Source organism: Notolabrus celidotus, chromosome 2 (genome assembly GCF_009762535.1).
Source record: "Notolabrus celidotus isolate fNotCel1 chromosome 2, fNotCel1.pri, whole genome shotgun sequence".
NCBI lineage: Eukaryota > Metazoa > Chordata > Actinopteri > Labriformes > Labridae > Notolabrus > Notolabrus celidotus.
The window spans coordinates 36,199,362-36,219,550 of NC_048273.1; the positions used below are offsets into that span (position 1 = coordinate 36,199,362).

A 20,189-nucleotide genomic window follows, 5' to 3' on the forward strand; every position below is an offset into this window, starting at 1 on the left:
CCTGTAGACTATTTCCATATGGTTACTTTAAATTCTTAATATAAATGCAGCAGGGTAGGGGTCAAAAGCAGAATCATTTTCTTGTTTTTTGAACTGTAGGGGTGCATTTCGACCAAGAGTTCCGGGGTCTTTTAGCCTCTAGAGGGGCATTTCGACCAGAGGAACTTTACCCCGGAACTAGAGACTTTACCCCTGAACTATATGTGTTTCGACCGGTGGACCCAGGGTCTAAATTTAGTTCATGTGTAGATAATATCCCCCCCAAAAAGCCCCTGCTAGGGGGGTAGTACTTTTCAAAAGCCCCAGGTCTTTCGGGGGGCAGGGCCTGCAATGCTGAACATGTCTGATTGGTAGATTACCCACAGTGTTTTTATTCCTCCTGCCGTCCACAATAACATCACACACATCTGTGATTCACTTGATTTCTCTTTCTTTCATTAGTTTTTATTTGTTCTATCTTTTTTGTATGTGTGTGTACTTTTCAAAAGAAGAAGCTGTGATTCTCTTGATTTAGCTGCTTGTAACAGTAGTCTTCTCTCAGCCCACCGTGAATGCGTCTCTCCCGGTGTTACGGTTTTAAAAGTGACCCTGTAAACTGGAGACCTTCAGCTGAACGTGTCAGTGTTTGTGGAGTTTACACAGCTGTTGAAACACAGAGGGAGTTTTAAGATTCAATATCCTCATCAGATATTTAATGATCGTCTAAAGACGTTTATGAGGGATGCATCCGGCTGAAAAGTAGCTGGGTAAAGTAGTTCTGGGGGCTGAAAGACCCCGGAATTCTTGGTCGAAATGCACTTTTGAACTACTTAACCCTGAACTAAAAGGTTCTGTGCCCCCATTGTTGTCTATGTTTCGACCATGGGCTGAAGTCCCGAGTAGATCGTGCAAATCAGGCCAGTGACGTATGGAGGAAAAAAAAGCACTACACCACCAGACCAGTAGAGGGCAGTAAAACAAAGACAAATGCCATTCATCACAGATGACACCATATAAGCAGACGGACAGGCAGGTATCATTATGAGCAACACAGTTAGCCTGTTAGCATGAAGAGACTCAGCTGGTCTGTTTTAGATGGTGCTATATTTCATCACAGATGGATTCACTGAATCAACACGTGAGAGGAGATAAGCGCGAGTAGCAAAGACGTCTCAACACGGCTTTAAAATCCTTTTGAACTCAAAAGGCTGTGGCAGATCGGCCGGTGTTTCGGTTTACACAGCGACCCTGTTAACTGGAGACTTTCAGCCGGATGCATCCCTCATAAACGTCTTTAGACGATCATTAAATATCTGATGAGGATATTTTGAAATCTTAATAAAAACTAAACTAGTTTGCATTCCCAGGAACTCCCTCTGTGTTTCAACAGCTGTGTAAACTCCACAAACACTGACACGTTCAGCTGAAGGTCTCCAATTTACAGGGTCACTTTTAAAACCGTAACACCGGGAGAGACGCATTCACGATGGGCTGAGAGAAGACTACTGTTACAAGCTGCTAAATCAAGAGAATCACAGCTTCTTCTTTTGAAAAGTACACACACATACAAAAAAGATAGAACAAATAAAAACTAATGAAAGAAAGAGAAATCAAGTGAATCACAGATGTGTGTGATGTTATTGTGGACAGCGGGCGGGATAAAAACACTGTGGGTAATCTACCAATCAACGTAGTTCCGGGGTAGAGTCCCTAGTTCCGGGTTAAAGGTCCTCCGTTTGAAAAACGCCTTAATTACAGAAGTCAGGAGTAAATCAGCAAAGAGATAAGAGGCCCTGCTTTGTCACAGTGGTTTCCCTAATTGACAGCAACCAAAGGTTCCCCACAGGAGCTTTAAATAGGAGAAACTTTAGTAAACAAGTGTACCTTTCTAAATACCAAAAAAAACCACCAAAATATTTGACCTTACGGACACAGCCCCGGCTTTCAAACCGCTGCTTCCCTCAAAGCTGCCCGGGCAAAACAGCAGCCAAAAATAGAGGAGTGAGATAGCGTGCCTTAGACCTCCTTAACATGAAGTCATTCCGCCTTAAACAGCTAATCATTTTCTCACTAAACCATTTGATATTTGTCGAGCAAACGAAGGAGCCCCTTGGGCAACATGTAACCATCAACAAGGTGCCTATAAAGGGACATCAGTGGCAGACAGACTCGCTCAGTTTCTTCACCCTGCCTTCATCCTCGTCCGCCCCCGGGGGAGCTGCGTGGAATAAAAGAGAAAATGATGAATGGTTGCTTTGAAGTGAGTCAAAGAGAACCACACAGATTCTTACTTAATGTGTGTTTTTCTTCCAGCTTTAAGACACTTTTTTTTTCAAGATTATTTCTTGTGCTTCTAGTCTGTAATGAATAGGACAACTCGAGAGAGACAGGAAAGAGTGGGGGAAGACATGCAGCGAGTCATATCCGGATCTGGAATCGATTCTATGACCAGTGGGACGAGGACTACAGATTCAGTACATGGGGCGCCCACTCTACCAACTGAACTAACCTGCCACCCACTTTAGGATACTTTTAATGGGACCAGTATTGCTCTTGCAGCCTAAATATGTGGAGGCTTGGTTGTTGTGTCTTGTGAGCATGATAAGTCTTTTTTCCAGAGAGCGTACTAGGGATTGGCATTTTGAGACAAAATACTATTCGATGATCACTGGCATCTATTCGACGGTTATTCGGAATCGAGTGGTACAATGTGCTGCTAGTAGCGCACACTGGCAGCATCTGCCTTTTTACAGCCATGCTCAGTCTCTGCAATTAACTTTGTTCTTGAATCTCACACCACTACACACGTATTTCCACTGACTGACTTTAATGATTTGGACTTCTTTCACAGTTAGCATTCTTCTTCTTCTGTTATTTAATGCAGTTAGCAAACAGCTTTAAGACGCTCTATAGCCACCGTCTGGTGAGAATACCGCATTACAACTAGGGTTGGAAAGGGGTGGAAAATTTCCGGAGGCTTCCGGTAAATTTCCATGGGAAGTTAAGCTGGGGATTTTGGAAGTATTCCAAATTGGAAACTTTCCATGGGAATTTATGTGAAATAACTGGGAATTGAGGGTAATTTAATGGAAAGGTATCATATCCAAGCATAACTATTTGTTCTGTTATAAGCAGACATCCATCCAAAATAGAACTCATGTGTGCTTCATGTGATGGAGGAATGCACAGTGCATGTAGGGGGCGTGGTCTCAATAGCCCTGCAGTAAGCAGTGTGCTGTGTGCATGTGATGGAGGAATAGCAGAGATATTCAACTGTACTTGATGAAATCTGGTTGTTTCAGTCAGGATTATGCTAAAATATATTTTCCCCAACTATATTTAAGTTCCCCATTAAGAGCCAACCTTCAATTTAGTCAATTCCTGCTTTATTTCTCTTTATTCCCATGGAAAGTTTCCATCTTTGAAAATTCCTGGAATTTTGCAGCCCTAATTACAACCAGGCACCGGTGACAACGATGAAAATAGTACTTTCGAAATGAGATAATATTTGCATTGACTCTTCGATTTTAAATAAGTGAATGAATATTCAAGCATTTTAAAATGATGTCACATCCATAGAATGTACTGTATCATGAACAGTCTCTAAACACTTTCAACAGCAGATAGCTGCTTTCATACTGCTGCAACCCAGATAGACAGTAGATGTGGAGGTGAATTCGGTGACCATGTTTAAAGCTCACTTTTTGTTATCTCACAGTGTCTTTGGGGTCATTTTTGCTTGGATTAAATGATGAAAGTTTCAAATAATAGGAGCAAGTAAATACCTCGTCAGGAACCTGCTAGCTTGCAGTGGTAACCAGGCTAACTAATGCAGCTTTGGTCAAACCAAGCAGCAACTTCCGGTCTTGAAATATGAAGCCCATGCAGAAGTGGTATAAACTGCAGTTCATCGAGCATCTGCTTGAGGCTGGCTGCAGAAACACCGGAAACCACATACACACCCATTCAAAGAAGACAATCTTTAGAGCATTGATAAACATGTTTGCAGACTGGTTCAAAAAACAGCTTCAGTCTGACTAGCTCATTTTCTCTCTCTATCGGCACACACTGCATGGAGGATGAAATTTTTAGAAAATATTAAGATTACAAGTTTTAGCCCAAATAAGGACATGACTGACTGACTTGATTGACAGGCGGGAACTGTAGCTGTTGGCTAGGAGGCTCAAACCCCGCCTCTTAACGTCACATTAAGGCTGTTTTGGAAACCGCCTACTATACTAGCGGTACGTACTGATTTGGCCAAAATTCAGTATGTAATAAGTGAGCAAGAGCAAAATCTGCAGTATGCCAAAACTCCCCGGATGTCTACTGATTCAGGAAAATTTCACAGTATGCATCGGACCAGTCTGCCTTGCATACTGTTTCCCACAATGCACAGCGTTTGTTCCACTTTTTCTTTTTCCTTCTTTTTTGATGGGAGGAAATCCGTTTTTAGGTGCTGTGAAAGTTATCAAATTTAATATAAACCACTTCCTAACTTTTTAAATTATAAGTGATGCTAAGAAGCAGTTTCTCTATCAGCTTGGCCGTTGTTTACTTCCGCTTTCCAAAACCAGAAATCCAGTGACGTCTGACCCAGCGTACTGCAACACAGGTCCAACAGAACAGTCAGACTACAGACTAAATTCAAACACAGTATGTAATAATCAGTAGGTACTGACTACTACATTAGTAAGTAGTATGTAGCAGGCCGTTTCGAAAACAGCCTAAGTTATGTTGAGTTCAGTATTCCCAATATGGCTCCTGCCTACAATCAGCTTCAAAACACCGTTCAGAAACAGATGGGTGACATCACAGATACTCTGTCCATTATTTATACAGTCTATGAGTCAAAAGCTGCACGTGTCTGTTTGTTTTTCTTCTTAGTATGAATAAAATGCTACAAGTGTACGTTAGCCTTAAACTACATCACATGCCGTTCCATCACTTCCAATAACCCGTCTCTCCAAGGAACAGCAATCCAGTCATTCCAAAATTGACACCATTTTCACGACCTTGCAAATTTGACATTCACCCTTTTGGTCCCATGGGAGGAGTACGTCACCAAATGCACCACTTTAATAAGTTAAATCCTCATTCCCTCGGGTCTACAGTGTTGTATGGACATCCGAGAATATGGTTTAGTGTTAATATCTTCGGAATGCTGCGTGTGAGAGACTCCCTTCTTTTTCACCGTATGGGAGACAGCTGCACCAATCTAACACCACTCTGGTGTGACCCTTTCTTTTTTATGGGCTTCTTAAAACTGCTGTGTATTCAGACTGAAACCAAATCTATGATACTAAATCCAATACTCTGTGTCCTCTCATTATTTATTTTATTAAGAATCTGTTAGCCATTCCTTCTGATGCTTCCTGTTCGACCAATCAGAGGCTGCCATACAAACTTTCCACCCACCATAGACTCTGTTACAGACGCCTGTGAGTTTGATCTTAATGAGTCAATAAGACAGTGATCCTCTTGTCTCTTCTCAATGGTTTTATAATAAGCACAGGGCCTGAAGTATATTTGGATTCTCGACACACAAACAGCTTGGTTAGCGAATAGACAGCTCACTATGTCTCAGCTGAGTAATGTGCTCGATGAAAAAACACCTCTTGATGTTGCAACTTGCATTTCAACTCTAATTTTTGAAAGCTGTGGCAAAATCAGCAGTTTTAGGCCACATCATGTATGGGGCAATCCTGTAAAATCAAGAAGGGAATGAAATACAGCAGCATGTTGGCAGAGAGGATGACTTAAAAGCTTTTGCTGTTCCATAAAGACATTGTCTGAGGGTCTAAACTGGAGGACAACATTGATGGCATACCCAGACGTGAGGCTGCAGTCCTGCAGACTTTGTAACCTGGATAAGGAGTCGCAGCAAAACAACTGTTGAATGCCCTACATCTCTGAGAGCTGACTGTGAGATGGGATTGCATGTCAGGTGATTTCCTGCTGACATTGTTGACCCGGTGCCTCGTGTTAGAGTGGGTGTTACAGAAGCAAGAGGTGGAAGTCTCATTTTCTGGGAAAAAGCACACTTTAATGTGTGTTTTAAAGTAATTTCATGTCAAATGCCAGCATGTTATTTTGGACTTGATTAGGGATGTTAACAATTAATGGAGTATCATTTAATTGATCGTTAAGAACTTAATCAAACACATTTTTTTGTTTTGGTTTTCTATCACGTGGAACAAACACCATGTGGTCTCATATTTGGTTCAGCTATCAGGGAGGTGTTTTAAGTTTAAAGCATGTTTGGATTAGGGTTGGGTACAATTACTCGAGTACTCGCCGTTGACCCCATTATTCGAATAGCATTTTGTTATTCGCGCACCTGGCAAGATAATCATACAGCGTTACATGTGTGACCATGTGCTTTTTGTTTTCGCCTAACTGAATATACTAGGTAGGAAATTAATTAACGGGATATACACTACCGTTCAAAAGTTTGGGGTCACTTAGAAATGTCCTTATTTTTGAAAGAAAAGCACTGTTTTTTTCAATGAAGATAACATTAAATTAATCAGAAATACACTCTATACATTGTTAATGTGGTAAATGACTATTCTAGCTGCAAACACCTGTTTTTTAATGGAATATCTACAAAGGTATATAGAGGCTCATTTCCAGCAACCATCGCTCCAGTGTTCTGATGGTACATTGTGTTTGCTAATCGTGTTAGAAAGCTAATGGATGATTAGAAACATCTGGAAAACCCTTGTGCAGTTACGTTAGCACAGCTGAAAACGGTTTTGCTGGCTAGAGAAGCTGTAAAACTGGCCTTTCTTTGAGCTAGTTGAGTATCTGGAGCATCACATTTGTGGGTTCGATTATACTTTCAGAATGGCCAGAAAAAGAGAACTTTCATATGAAACTCCACAGTCTATTCTTGTTCTTAGAAATGAAGGCTATTCCATGCAAGAAATTTCCAAGAAACTGAACATTTCCTACAACGATGTGTACTACTCCCTTCAGAGAACAGCACAAACAGGCTCTAACCAGAGTAGAAAGAGAAGTGGGAGGCCCCGGTGCACAACAGTACAAGAAGACAAGTACAGTAGAGTCTCTAGTTTGAGAAATAGACACCTCACAGGTCCTGAACTGGCAGCCTCATTAAATGGTACCTGCAAAACACCAGTGTCAAGGTCTACAGTGAAGAGGAGACTCCGGGATGCTGGCCTTCTAGGCAGAGTGGCAAAGAAAAGGACATATCTGAGACTGGCCAATAAAAGGAAAAGATTAATATGTGCAAAAGAACACAGACATTGGACAGAGGAAGATTGGAAAAAAGTGTTATGGACAGACAAATCAAAGTTTGAGGTGTTTGGATCACACAGAAGAAGATTAGTGAGATACAGAACAAGTGAAAAGATGCTGGAAGAGTGCCTGACACCATCTGTTAAGCATGGTGGAGGTCATGTGATGGTCTGGGGCTGCTTTGGTGCAGGTAAAGTGGGAGATTTGTACCAGATATAAGGGATTTTGAATAATGAAGGCTATTACTCAATTTTGCAACGCCATGCCATACCCTGTGGACAGCGCTTGATTGGAGACAATTTCCTCCTACAACAGGACAATGACCCAAAGCACACTTCAAAATTATGCAAGAACTATTTAGGGAAGAAGCAGGCAGCTGGTATTCTGTCTGTAATGGACAGCGCAGTCACCAGATCTCAACCCCATTGAGCTGTTGTGGGAGCAGCTTGACCGTATGGTATGCAAGAAGTTCCCATCAAGCCAATCCAACTTGTGGGAGGTGCTTCAGGAGGCGTGGGGTGAAATTTCTTTAGATTCCCTCAACAAGTTAACAGCTACAATGTCAAAGGTCTGAAATGTTGTAATTGCTGCATAGGGAGCATTCTTTGATGAAAGCAAAGTTTGAAGGACAAAATTATCATTTCAACTAAAAATCATTATTTCTAACATTTTCAATGTCTTGACAATATTTTCTATTCATTTTGTAACTCATTTAATAAATAAAAGTGGGAGTTTTCATGGAAAACACAAAATTGTCTGGGTGACCCCAAACTTTTGAACGGTAGTGTAAACATTTGACTTCTCCGGCAACGGCTTCAGCTTTAGAACACACCGAGACAGATTTCAGCAAAAACAACTGTTTTACGGCAGCTACGGCAACTCTCTAGTGACACGTTATTCAACCGAAAGCGAAAGCACAACAAACAGAACCGTCTGCGACACATGTCAACTATAAAAATGAATGTTAATGTGCAGTGCAAGATATGTGGCGTTAAACTTCCATACCATAGAAATACTAGTTTGATTCTTAACCACATACGCTTAAAGCACAAGGAGAAAACAGTGGAGACGGATAACAGGCAGTCTCACATCACGTCTTTTGCTCACCCTGTTAGCACACGTCGTTGTGATGAAACCGGAGCGGAGAAGATTAGCCTGATAATAACCAAAATGGTAACTGGAGATATGCTCCCATTAAGTTTTGTGGAAGGAGAAAGCTTCAAAGAGTTGATCGCGTTAGTTGAGCCGGAGTACAAGCTCATCACGGAGAACAGCAACTACGAGAGAGGAAAAGATGTCTGAAGAAAAGGCAGCAGAACTTACTACAACTCTGGTCTGGTAGGTCCGTATCCGACAGACTTTTATTTATCTATTTTTGTTTATGGTTAAAAAAAATAAAATTGCGAGTACTCAAGTAATTGTTCATTAGGAAATTTGTGTAATCGATTACAAGGATTACGGTAAATTCCCATCCCTAGTTTGGATGTGAATCAGCTGACTAAAGATGTTGCGCACAGCGGGGGCACTCAGCTGAGGGCTGCGGCCGAGTGACAGGTCTCCATGAGCGCTTTTTTTCTCCACCGTCACCGGACTGATTCTGACCTGGTTGCGCTCCCAGCTGACACCTGACCACCGGCACCTACACATGCTTATTTTACTCAATAAGAACGAGTAGACAGAGAACTGTGAGACACTGTGAGTCTGAAATATGTTTCTGTTCAGTTCCCTTGTTGAAGTCTGAGTCTTCACTTTTATGACTGTATGTCCACAGATATTATGAGCGTGCTCCTCACGTTGATATTCAGTGTGTTTAACATTTTGAACACCTCAATATGATCCGTAGTCATTCAATGCTGTCAGTTATATACATTGTGTTGTAAAGGAAAATTTAATTCAGGGTAAAAAATGCATTACATTTAACCTTTTTTTTAAATGATTAATTGATAATTGATTGTTAATATTTCCAAAGATTGATCAAGGAAAATACTTGAAATTTACATCCCTAGACTTGATAGTGTTTTATTTCAGCTTGTATTTGTTCGGTCAGTCATCAGTTTTCATCTTTATTTCTCATGGACGTATTTGTGTTTAGGAGCATGAGGAAGCTGCTTTCAAGTTAAATCAATCAAGATTTTAGCTTCCAGTCCTTTTTCCTTCTCTGTCCAGAGCCAGGTCTGGTCAGTTAATAGCTTTACCAGCATGTCTGATATCTTACATCTTGAGAGCCTTCCTCCATTATCCTCCTCCTCCTCCTCCTCCTCCTCCTCCTCCTCCTCCTGCTTCATTCATGTCTGTGGATTTGTTTGGAGTTTCCAGTTGATAGAGTTTCACGCGGGCCCTCATTTTCTCCTTCCCTGGTTAATGTGGCCAGTATCTTCCAGTGAGCGCTGAGGGGGGTGTTTATCTCCTGAGCACTCAGGGATGAAGGCTTCAGGAGGTATAGTGTCGACTGTGCGCACAAGAGGGTCTTTGTTATATCCATCCTGGACCTTACCACCTGGCCACGGCCACCTTTTTGTTCTCGTTCAAAGTCTGCAACGTGAGCCGCAGCTTGCAGAGGAAAATCTGCATGCGGACTCCAACGTCTGCAGGGTCCAGAAATGTTTCGACAAACTTAGATGAGATTTATCAATCCTGATTTGTTGACGTGATTTAAAAGTTTTATGTTGTCATACGAACATACAAGGAATGACTTTTGACTGATTTTAAATTTGAATGTCTTCTACAAGTATCGGTCTATTTCCACGTCTTGTACAATGAGAAAAATGCGGGAGGAGGAGAAGCCACAGCTAAAAGAAGTGTTTGTGTGTCCTTGAGCAAGGCCACTTAGTGGTGTGCTATACTCCTGTAGTGCTGCTTAGCATGTAACAGCAGAGGACTGAGGGAACAGGGGATGTCCGAGGTATAATGTAGTGGTACTCTAGGAATGTCAGCCGAGTGTTTTTCAAGAAGACTATGATCACTTGCGTTTAAGTCTCAGGTCAAACCAGCAAAGTTTTACCTCCTGGGAATCTTTCTCCCAACAGAATGATGATTTTTTTAAGCAACTGCTCAACAATCCTTTAATGCATCCTCATTGCTCACAGAAGCCTCTCACACCCATAGATTAACTCCATAGACTGTATAAACAATGGATGTAGTATCTGTGACGTCACCCATCTGTTTCTGAAGCGCTGCAGGTTTTGAAGCCAATCTTTGGCAGCAGCCATATTGGAAATGTTGAACTAGAGCTAGTGTGAGGTAAAGAGGCAGGGTTTGAGCCTCCTTGCCAACAGCTACAGTGTTCCCGCCTGTCAGTCAAGTCAGCTGTGCCTCTCATTATGGAAAACTTGTAATCTTAATATCTACGTAATTGCTGTGTTATGAAAAATTTCACCCAACATACAGTGTGTGCCGATAGAGAAATGAGCTATCCAGACTACACTCATTTTTTGAACCAGGCTGTAAACATGTTTATTACTGCTGTAAAGATAGTCTCTTTTGAATGTGTGTGTATGTGGTTTCTGGTACTTCAGGAGGCAGCCTCAAGCGGACACTGATGAACTAACACTTCTGCGTTGGCTTCAATTCTCGCGGCCGGAGGTCTCCGCTTGATAAACTCCCACAAATGAAATGATAGGACTCTGTGGGGTTGTTGTTGATGAAATAAAAAAAAGGAAAAAAGTTTGTCCTATTTCATCTTTTATTTTATTTCTAAGTTATATTTTTGGGCATTTTCACCTTTTTAATGGACAGGACAGCTGAAGAGAGACAGGAAATGCAGGGAGTAGAGAGTGGGGGAGAACATGCAGTAAATTGTCGAGGCTGGAATTGAGCCTGCGACCTCTGTGACGAGGACTGTAGCCTCTGTATATGGGGCACACACTTAGACCGCTAGGCCAACCTATAGGATAGGACAAACTTTTAAAGCCATTTTTAAGTGACTGCAAGATATAAACATACCATAACATTTGGTGTATGATACACACTTTAAATACCTTTTTAAGTCATCTTGAAAGTGAGCTGTGTCCCATAAAGTGGTGTAACCAACATACCAGTATAACATGCAGAGTCTCTGCATGTTAGTTGCGGGCAGTGGGCCTGTCCTTATCTCACAACTATAAACAACAACAACATAGGCTTAGCTCAGTAACTGTACGCTGGCAGCTCAGAGAACACTGCTACAAGAATGCTAAACTTTCAGACTATTGAATAGAGACTTACACAGGACTTCCACCAGATCCGTGTCCGGTCTGTCTCCGATCCGCTGCAGTCCGGCTCTGTGCTCTCTTGTCCGTTAGCATCAACTGATTGCGTTTTCAGATGACAGATGGAGTCATGTGACTGAGGTTTTCCCGCCCTGATTATCAATCAATCAATCAATCAATCAATCAATCAATCAATCAATCAATCAATCAATCAATCTTTATTTGTACAGCACCAAATCACAACAAACGTTATCTCAAGACACTTTTACAAACATAGGAGGTCTAGACCACTCTATGTCAAATTATGAACAGAGACCAAACTTCAAGACAGGGTAAGACTCAGTCTGACCCCACCTTAATCCATCATGAGCATTGCACATTGCAGTATTTAGCTAGTTACAGTGGTGAGGAAAAACTTCCTTTAACAGGCAGAAACCCCAGGCAGAACCAGACTCATGTTAGACAGCCATCATGCATCGACTGAGTTGGGTCTGGAAAGACAGATAGAGGGGAGTAAGAGAGAGAGGTGTTAGTGATGAGACGAGTAGTAGAAGCTGTTGCCGCTGAAGTCCAGAACGTCTGCAGCAGGAGGACGTCTACGGCAGCTCAGAGGAATCTATGAACCAATGGAGCTCAGGGACTCCAGAAAGGTCTATGGTTTGTAACTTTAATGGGACAGGCAGAGTTAAAGTAAGTGATGAAGGGGTTGGGGGGAAGGGGTGAGCTAGGAGCCCAGAGTGTCAGTGCGCCAGTTCCCCCAGCAGTCTAGGCCTATAGCAGCATAACAAAAGCTGGTCCAAGCCTGAGCCAGCTTTAATTATAAGCTTAATCAAAAAGGAAAGTTTTAAGCCTACTCTTAAAAGTGGAGAGGGTGTCTGCCTCCCGGACCTTGACTGGTAGATGATTCCAAAGGAGAGGGGCCTTTCAGTAATTCAGTAATTCAGTAATCCTTGATCACTGAATCAAGGATCCTCCTCCTCCTCTCCTCATCCATGTTGTCTTTCTGGTCCTCTGAAAACCTCTGACCTGTTGACTCCAGGCCTGGCTCCGCTCATCATGACGGTTTGTTGTTGTAGTTAAGTGAAATACGATCTGGTGATAACACAGAGTGTTTTATTCTGAAAATTAACCGGATGTTTTCATTTTGTTTTGGTGAAACCTGACTTCCTGTCCCGCTCCATCTGCTCTGTTGAGATTGATGCGTTGTGCGTCCAGTGGAAGTCAACACATTAACTAGAATAGAAACCTATCAGATCCGGTGCTGTGATGGATCGGAGACGAACCGGAGACAGATCTGGTGGAATTTGGCCGTTAGACTTTAGCTTACTGGCTAGTAGACATGTCGGGATTAGAGATCATTTCAGTTGCACACATTCTGAGAGATTACAGAAACAGTTTTATGTTTCTCTTGCTTTGACCGGCAGCTCTTACATGTGCCATAAAAGATTCAACATGATCAAAAATGTGCCCTTTAGAAGTCCACTCAAAGTGCTTGATTAGCCACTGACATGTTCAAACTTTGAAGTCTGATTCCTGCCTGCTGGGTGAAGCGTCTCCTGAAACGATTACAAAAATGTTTGACCTACAGTTTAAATAGGGCCAAGGTTACAATATCAGAAATATAATGGAACGATTCAGTCTAACAATGGCTACGTTTACATGAGACTTTTAATTCCTCTTTAATTCCGAATTAAGATTAAATCCTCTTTAAAAAGATTAAAAATGACCATGTAAACACCTAATTCCGAATGAAAAGGAAAATTCCGAATTAAACTTAAATCCGATGTAAGTGTCTGGTTTATTCTGATTTTAAATCCGAATTGAATAATTCCTCTATCATGTATACTTTCATTCCGCTTTAAATTAATTCCGGTCGTTCTGAGCATGCTCGTTCCCTTGTCCTGTCGCGATGACGCACATACTCCGTGCTGGCGGGCTCATATTTCAGGATGAGGTAGAGCAGCTGTTGCACTAACCGGCTTTGAATCGCCACAGTACGGTCCTCCACCTCCCTTCTCCGGTCGTCTATCTCTCTTCTCCTCCTCAGCTGACGAAAGTGAAGCAGTACGTTTGTGTCGAGCTGCTTTTTAAAGGCACTATGAGGAGTTTTTCACCAGCTGAGAAACAGACTGAAACCAACACTGATGCCTCTTTATGACCTTCAAAAGCAAACAAAACCATAAACAACAACACTGATACCTTCTCTGTTGTCATTTTTAATGCCTTAAACCACTCAGAGGGGGTAGGTGTCAGACCACATGATTGACATTTGGCTTTAGAAACATCCTTTTTAGGCTGTTTTCATGGCAAATAATCACATTGAGTGATAAATCTGGCTGTTAAAAGACAACAGGGTGAGGTTTTTGTTGAAAACACTACTTTTGCATGTACAGAACAAGAGATAAGAGGTATCACTTTGTCCACAATGGGGCACCAAAATTGGTATAAATCAAAAGTTCCTCACAGCAGCTTTAACAACTATAGTCAAAATCAAAGCAACATTTGAACTTATTGTGTGGTCTTCCATGTTGTAACCGAAAATGAAAGAAGCAGGAACTGGAGTCTGTTTTCTTCCAGTAAACGTAAATACGTCACGCCCGCCCCTGTCCAATCAGAACCCTTCCCAACCCCCAGACGTTAAGAGGAATTGAATAAAAACAATTAAACGTGTTTTCCATGTAAACCTCAATTCGGAATTACTATTTCCATGTAAACACGAAGGAGAATACTTTAATTCAGAATTATTTAATTCGGAATTATTAATTCAGAATTAAAAAACATCATGTAACCGTGGCCAATAACACGTTATTTAATGCCCTACTTTTTTTTCTCAAAGATCTGTTTATTTGAATTTTTACACATTATATATAGAAGATCAATGTAAACAAAGAAAGCAGGTGATGTTTTTATGGTATAAGAAAACAAAATAAGTGAATGTTTGAAAAAAACCAAAACATTAATAATTAAGAAAATAAATAATGGTGAAAATACAATAAAATAAACAGGTCACTATTTAAAAAATAATTAAGTGCAAAAGGTAAAAATAAATAACAATGATAACAATAAACTTCCCTCCTTGTTTTAATTTCTCGCTCATGATTTTTGACTTGTCTTTGGACCATGCTGTTAGTCAAACAAAGGACCAGGATTGTCCTGAATGGCTGAATCAAACTGCACTGACCAGGTTCAGGAGGCCGGAGTGTGATGATATGATATAACCTGATGTTGTGAGTGATGATAAGCTTAATCATATTTTTTTAAATGAACAATGCCAAATCATTTGATCTCACATGACGAGCATCAACAGTTTACTGAAGCACTGATTTGAACAGTTGGCTCTTTTGGCTGCCTGTCACTGTGAACCAAACTTTACATCAGCAACACCCTGTTTTATCCAAACACAGCTCAACATGTTGGTATGAGCTCCTTGATAGAGAATCTCACTGACATCATGTTTACAGACATGTATGAGAAATGGAGGAGGAGGGGGTATCACTCTGAGCTGAAATACATAAATGGATTTGATGATGTTCTCACCAAGAAAAAGTCAACTAACGTTTGTTTTGAAGTTTATTTAACATTTACATCATTGTTCTTTGCATTGTGCCTTCATGTGCTTGAGTCCAGTGTTTTCAGGTCAGTGCAGGTGACCCGTCCGTCCTGCCCTGGCTGCTGTTAATCACTTGACACCAGCAGAGAGAGAAATGGGAATGTCCAGCAGGAAATAATCCTTCAAAACACAACAGGCTGCCAACTTATCTCGCTGGAATTCAGAGTGATGATGTTGTTTTCCATTAGCCTTGAAATAAGCTGTAAGCATTAAAAAAATTTGCATCTGTAGCGGCAAACAAGATGATGATAAAGTGAAGCATTCAGTATCTTGTTGTGAACAAACACTCACTAATAAGGATCTTGTTTACAGGATCACTTTGTACTTATGCTCTTTTTTACATTCCTCTCAAAGTCCCATCACTTATTCCCCGTCCTCTTACTATGTACACAGACACGCTCTGATCGACGTTTCTTACATTCCAGCTGTGAAGTCGTTGCATGTCGTCCGTGGCTGTGGAGCTGTGGGAGGGGAGAAATTAGCCCGACTCAACACTAGCCCTGTTTGGGCCTTTCTGCCTGGTTGCATACTTTAATTGGTATCAAAGCAGTGTGGCCACATGTTGAGACAAGGAAAGCACACAGAGTTGACTTTAAGAGAGCCAATTATTACAGGAGGAGACTGTGTGGCCTCCTGCATATCTGTTGTGTTCACAGTATGTCCACAGGAGAGACTGGGACTAGATTTACTGATTTTGAGTGTATGCCGTACTTAAGATTTGAAACAAAGCTTTAGATGTTGTAATACTAATTTGTTCTTCATCAATATTGGCCCAATCTACACAGATATCAACATCATCTGACTCTGCCTTATCTTTTCAGTGCTTTATAGCATCTGATCTCTATAGCATTCTCATTGTTTTAGTGTCATTGTTTTCATCTTATTCATTTGATGTTGTAGTTGAGAACTTTCTCCCATTAGGTTTCAGATCTGTGGTCACTTTTAAAAGACAGTTTGAAATGCATTTGGTTCGACTCGCTGATGCCTGATCTGTTATGCATTTTATTGCTCCCTTGCCCGTGTTTCTTTGTCTTCTTTTTTTGAGCACTTTGTGACATTTGCTCTTCAGAGGTGCCATACAAATAAATGTATTCTGATTATTATCTTCTATCTATTTCCTTCATGAGTTGATGGAGATTAGAAGACACTTTAAATAAGAGTGACAACACCTAACACCTTCTCATTCAAGGGTTTGTATTTATTGTAATGATTGTAAACACTGTAGATTAATACTGAAGACAACTATGAAAGAACATATATGGAAATAATGAATGAACAAAAAAATGTTTAAAAAAAGCAGAATCTGTTTTATATTTTAGATTCTGTAAAGTAGCCCCCTTTTTCCTTCATGGCAGCTTTGCACACTCTTGGTATTCTCTCAGTCTGCTTCATGAAGTGGTCTCCTGAAATGGTTTCTTATGAACATGAGCCTTGTCAAGAGTTCATTTGTAGAATGACTTGCCTTCTTTATATGTTTGAGCCTTAACCTTTCTTGGTAAGTTTGTTCACCTTCAGGAACTCCCTGTCCACTGCGTCGTCATTGTCACCAATCTCCACTGTGGTTATATAAAGAGCAAAACATCAGCTTGTCTTTATACATCACCATGTACAGTGCTTCTACTGAATCAAGAAAGTTATTCATATATTATCTTCAATCACATGCAACATATGTGCTGCAGTGTTGTTTGTACACTGAGATTTACACTACCAGTCAAAACTTTGGAAACACTTTCTCATTCAAGGGTTTGTATTTACTGTAATGATTGTAAACACTGTAGATTAATACTGAAGACATCAAAACTATGAAAGAACATATATGGAATTATTGAATGAACAAAAAAGTGTTAAACAAAGCAGAATCTGTTTTATATTTTAGATTCTGTAAAGTAGCCCCCTTTTTCCTTCATGACAGCTTTGCACACTCTTGGTATTCTCTCAGTCTGCTTCATGAAGTGGTCTCCTGGAATGGTTTCTAATGAACATGAGCCTTGTCAAGAGTTCATTTGTAGAATGACTTGCCTTCTTAATGTGTTTGAGACCATCAGTTGTGTTGGTCAGAGGTAGGGTTAGCACCATAGACTGTATAAATAATGGACGTAGGATCCGTGACGCCACCCATCTGTTTTGAAGCAATCGTTGTCGGCCTAGCCAACAGCTACAGTGTTCCAGCAGTCAGCTGTGCCTCTCATTGGAAGACTCGTAGTCTCAATATCTTCGAAATTGAAGCGTTTTTTAACCTCTAATAACTGAAGGCTGATTTATACTTCTGCGTCTCCCCTACGCAGCAGGGGCTGACGCGGACATGAGCCCCACATACTTGTGCGTCGGTGTGTCCGTGTCGCGCAGCAATTCTCCGCCGAAACGCCAGAGGGCAGTGTGGTCTCTCTGATAGCCGGCCGCCTGCTTCCGGTCCCGCTACGATCTCTGTTTACTTTTCCACAGAGTTTCAGAGTGTGTTATGTTAATCTACAGCTGATACATGTTGCTGTTTATCATACAGACATGATTACATGAAGAACAGAGAGGAGGAGATGAAATACACGGCTGATGTGCGGCCGATGTCCGGGATCCCGAAGTGTTGTAAATGCGGGAAAGACAAAGCCGCCGAGCGGACCAATCACAGAGCTTGCGGTCCGCGTCGGCTCTACGGGGAGTTACATTTTGGAGGAGGTGCACGTCAGCTACGTGCGTAGGCCTCGGTGTAGGTACGGGAGCTACGCCGACCCCCGGCGTAGAGTACGCCGTTGATTCAACGCAGAAGTATAAATCAGCCTTGACGAAGAAGAAACTTTTCAGAAAAAAGAGGCCTTGAACACAAAACAGTCAAATACTAACTACATATCACCACAGCATATGGATGTGAGAAACATTCGTACCACGTGTATTTATTTTTTAAAGTTTGACCGCAGCCCCATTCAAATGAATGGAGGAGACAGAGTTTTTGACCTATACTGCACCCAGGCACTAGGGGGAGCAGTTTTTGTGGCAGCCTCACTTTGAGCCGAGTGAGATGACGTCCATTTTATATACAGTCTATGGTCGTAAGCTATGCAGTCAACGTTCAAAGTGACCACATGTGTTGTTTTCTGCATTGCATGTTCTGCAAAAACCTCTTTTATTGTTGTATATTAAAAAACTACACCAGAGCTCTATATCATATGCGGATTTGACCTAGAAAAGGAGATCCAGAAGAAGTCAGTATTAGGCCCTTGACTTTGGATCTTTTGGTAGATGTGTCGCCGGACTATTTATAAGCTCAAGAATGAACCACAGGCCTCAAGTCTGTGTCATTAAACTAGTTACCCTCTTAAATGTTGGAGATTTAAAGTTAACCATATATTAGTTTGAAGTAATTGTTTGTCTACTTTGAAAATAATTTACAATCACAGATCTAAGTTTTATTTGAGCTTTTAATAGAATGAACAGGAAACAGTTTCTTCTTAACAGTGGAAAGAAAGGCCAGCTATCTTACTCTTCGGCTCGGTTAGGCAGCAGTTTATGTAACACCCATCCCGTCTTTAAGTTGGTAAATGCCTGAGAATGTTTTTAATTGAGCCAATGTGAGAGAGGTCTGAGCGCTGCAGCTCTGTGACAGCCCCAGGGTATTGGGGGAGCCTGGGCACATTCCTCCCCTCTCTTTTAACTAGATACTTAGAGACTGATAGAGAGACCCCACTCTGCCACACAGATGCTTTCAAGGCCTGATAGCACTGCCTCGGGCCAAGGTCAGGGATTTCAACAGGACGCATTAGTACTGTACGGCTCTTTGATGCATCAGGAGTCCAGTGAAAACACTCTGAGGGTTGAATTTGTTTAATGACAAAGAAACTAACAACACATGCAGATCTCCATGGTTCATGTGCATTTGCGTTCCCAGGCTATGCATCTGATAAAGCATGAGTGTTTGTTCAGTGTGTTTGATAAAAGTTCACTTTTTTTTATATGTAAGGCATTCCAGTCCCTTCCTCTTAACCCTTTCTCTGCCCAATTTGGTTTCCTGGTTAGAAAATTGCAGTCATATTTTGGATGTTGTCTCACTTGAACATTTTGAAGTTTTCCACTTGGGCACTAAGAGGTCTCAAGTACTAACAGATGTGGTTAGTCCATCTCTCTTATTGGGGGGGAAACTCTCCAAATCCAAGCTGGCGGTCAGAGTCGATATTTTAACAATTTCTCCAGGCTTGTTAGATTTTTATCTTAACCAGAAGAGATGTTCTCTGGTTAATTTGTCGTCTCTGTTTCCAAAAAGTAAACTTTTATGTAACGTTTGTGTCCTCTGTCTTCACACAGGCCTGGATGCTGAACTCTTCTACGTGCGGGACAATGTGGTGAATCATTACGCTCTCTCCTTCACCCTGCCGGTGCCCAGCGAGACCAACAGCCTTCACTTCACATGGCATTCCAAGACAAAGGTGAGTGTCATCATCATCAAATGATAGATATGTCAGTTTAAGAGATGCTTATTTTTAGGGGTGAGCCCGACTAAGGATTTGCTTAGTCGGATCTGATTCATCAGATTTTGCCCATAATCGACGAATAGTGGAATGTTTGTTGTTTTTCCTTATTGACCCAAAGTCTGCATGATGGTGACCGCATGACAATATTACACATAACCCTTTACAATTAAGAGACTCATAGCTTAAAGTAAAAGGGACAACAGAATATTATAAGCATAAAACTTAGATTTTTTAAATCTATATTGCAGAAACAACGAGGTGATGAAGAGAAAACTCAAATAAGGCCACCCTCCATTAAACATGGAACAACGCTCCACTATAGAATAAGGAATCAGGAGATATTTAAACAGTGTTCACACAGAGGAGAGCAGCACTGTGGAGGGTAGTTTGTCCAACTTAAGGCTAAACATTTGTATAATGTTCAAAATCAAACCTGAACCAGCTAAAGGGTTTTTAAATCTCTTAACAGAACCTTTTAAAACAGTCTTTCATCGCGTCTTTGTCCGCTTGAGTCTTTTCATATTGTACGTGAGGAAAACCATCGTGTGTACGGGCAGAAGTGCGCTCCTTGCTTTGTTGACTGTAAATCCTGTCTTTGAGAATATCCTCTCTGATGGAGTGGAGGTGGATGGGATGCTGTGGATTGTTTTTGAGGCTTCAGACAGTTTAAGGTATTCCTGCTCGTTCTTTTGG

General features: G+C 41.3%; 1 protein-coding gene across 5 annotated transcripts in view; it reads left to right on the top strand.

The window, feature by feature from the left end:
- Positions 1-20,189, top strand: part of ryk (receptor like tyrosine kinase) — a 79,550-nt gene that overhangs the window by 16,481 nt on the left and 42,880 nt on the right. For all 5 annotated transcript variants that reach the window (XM_034707904.1, XM_034707887.1, XM_034707895.1 and 2 more), the window contains exon 2: positions 19,330-19,451. In XM_034707904.1, coding sequence (XP_034563795.1) covers positions 19,330-19,451 — 122 coding nt within the window. The remainder of the gene's footprint in view (positions 1-19,329; positions 19,452-20,189) is intronic.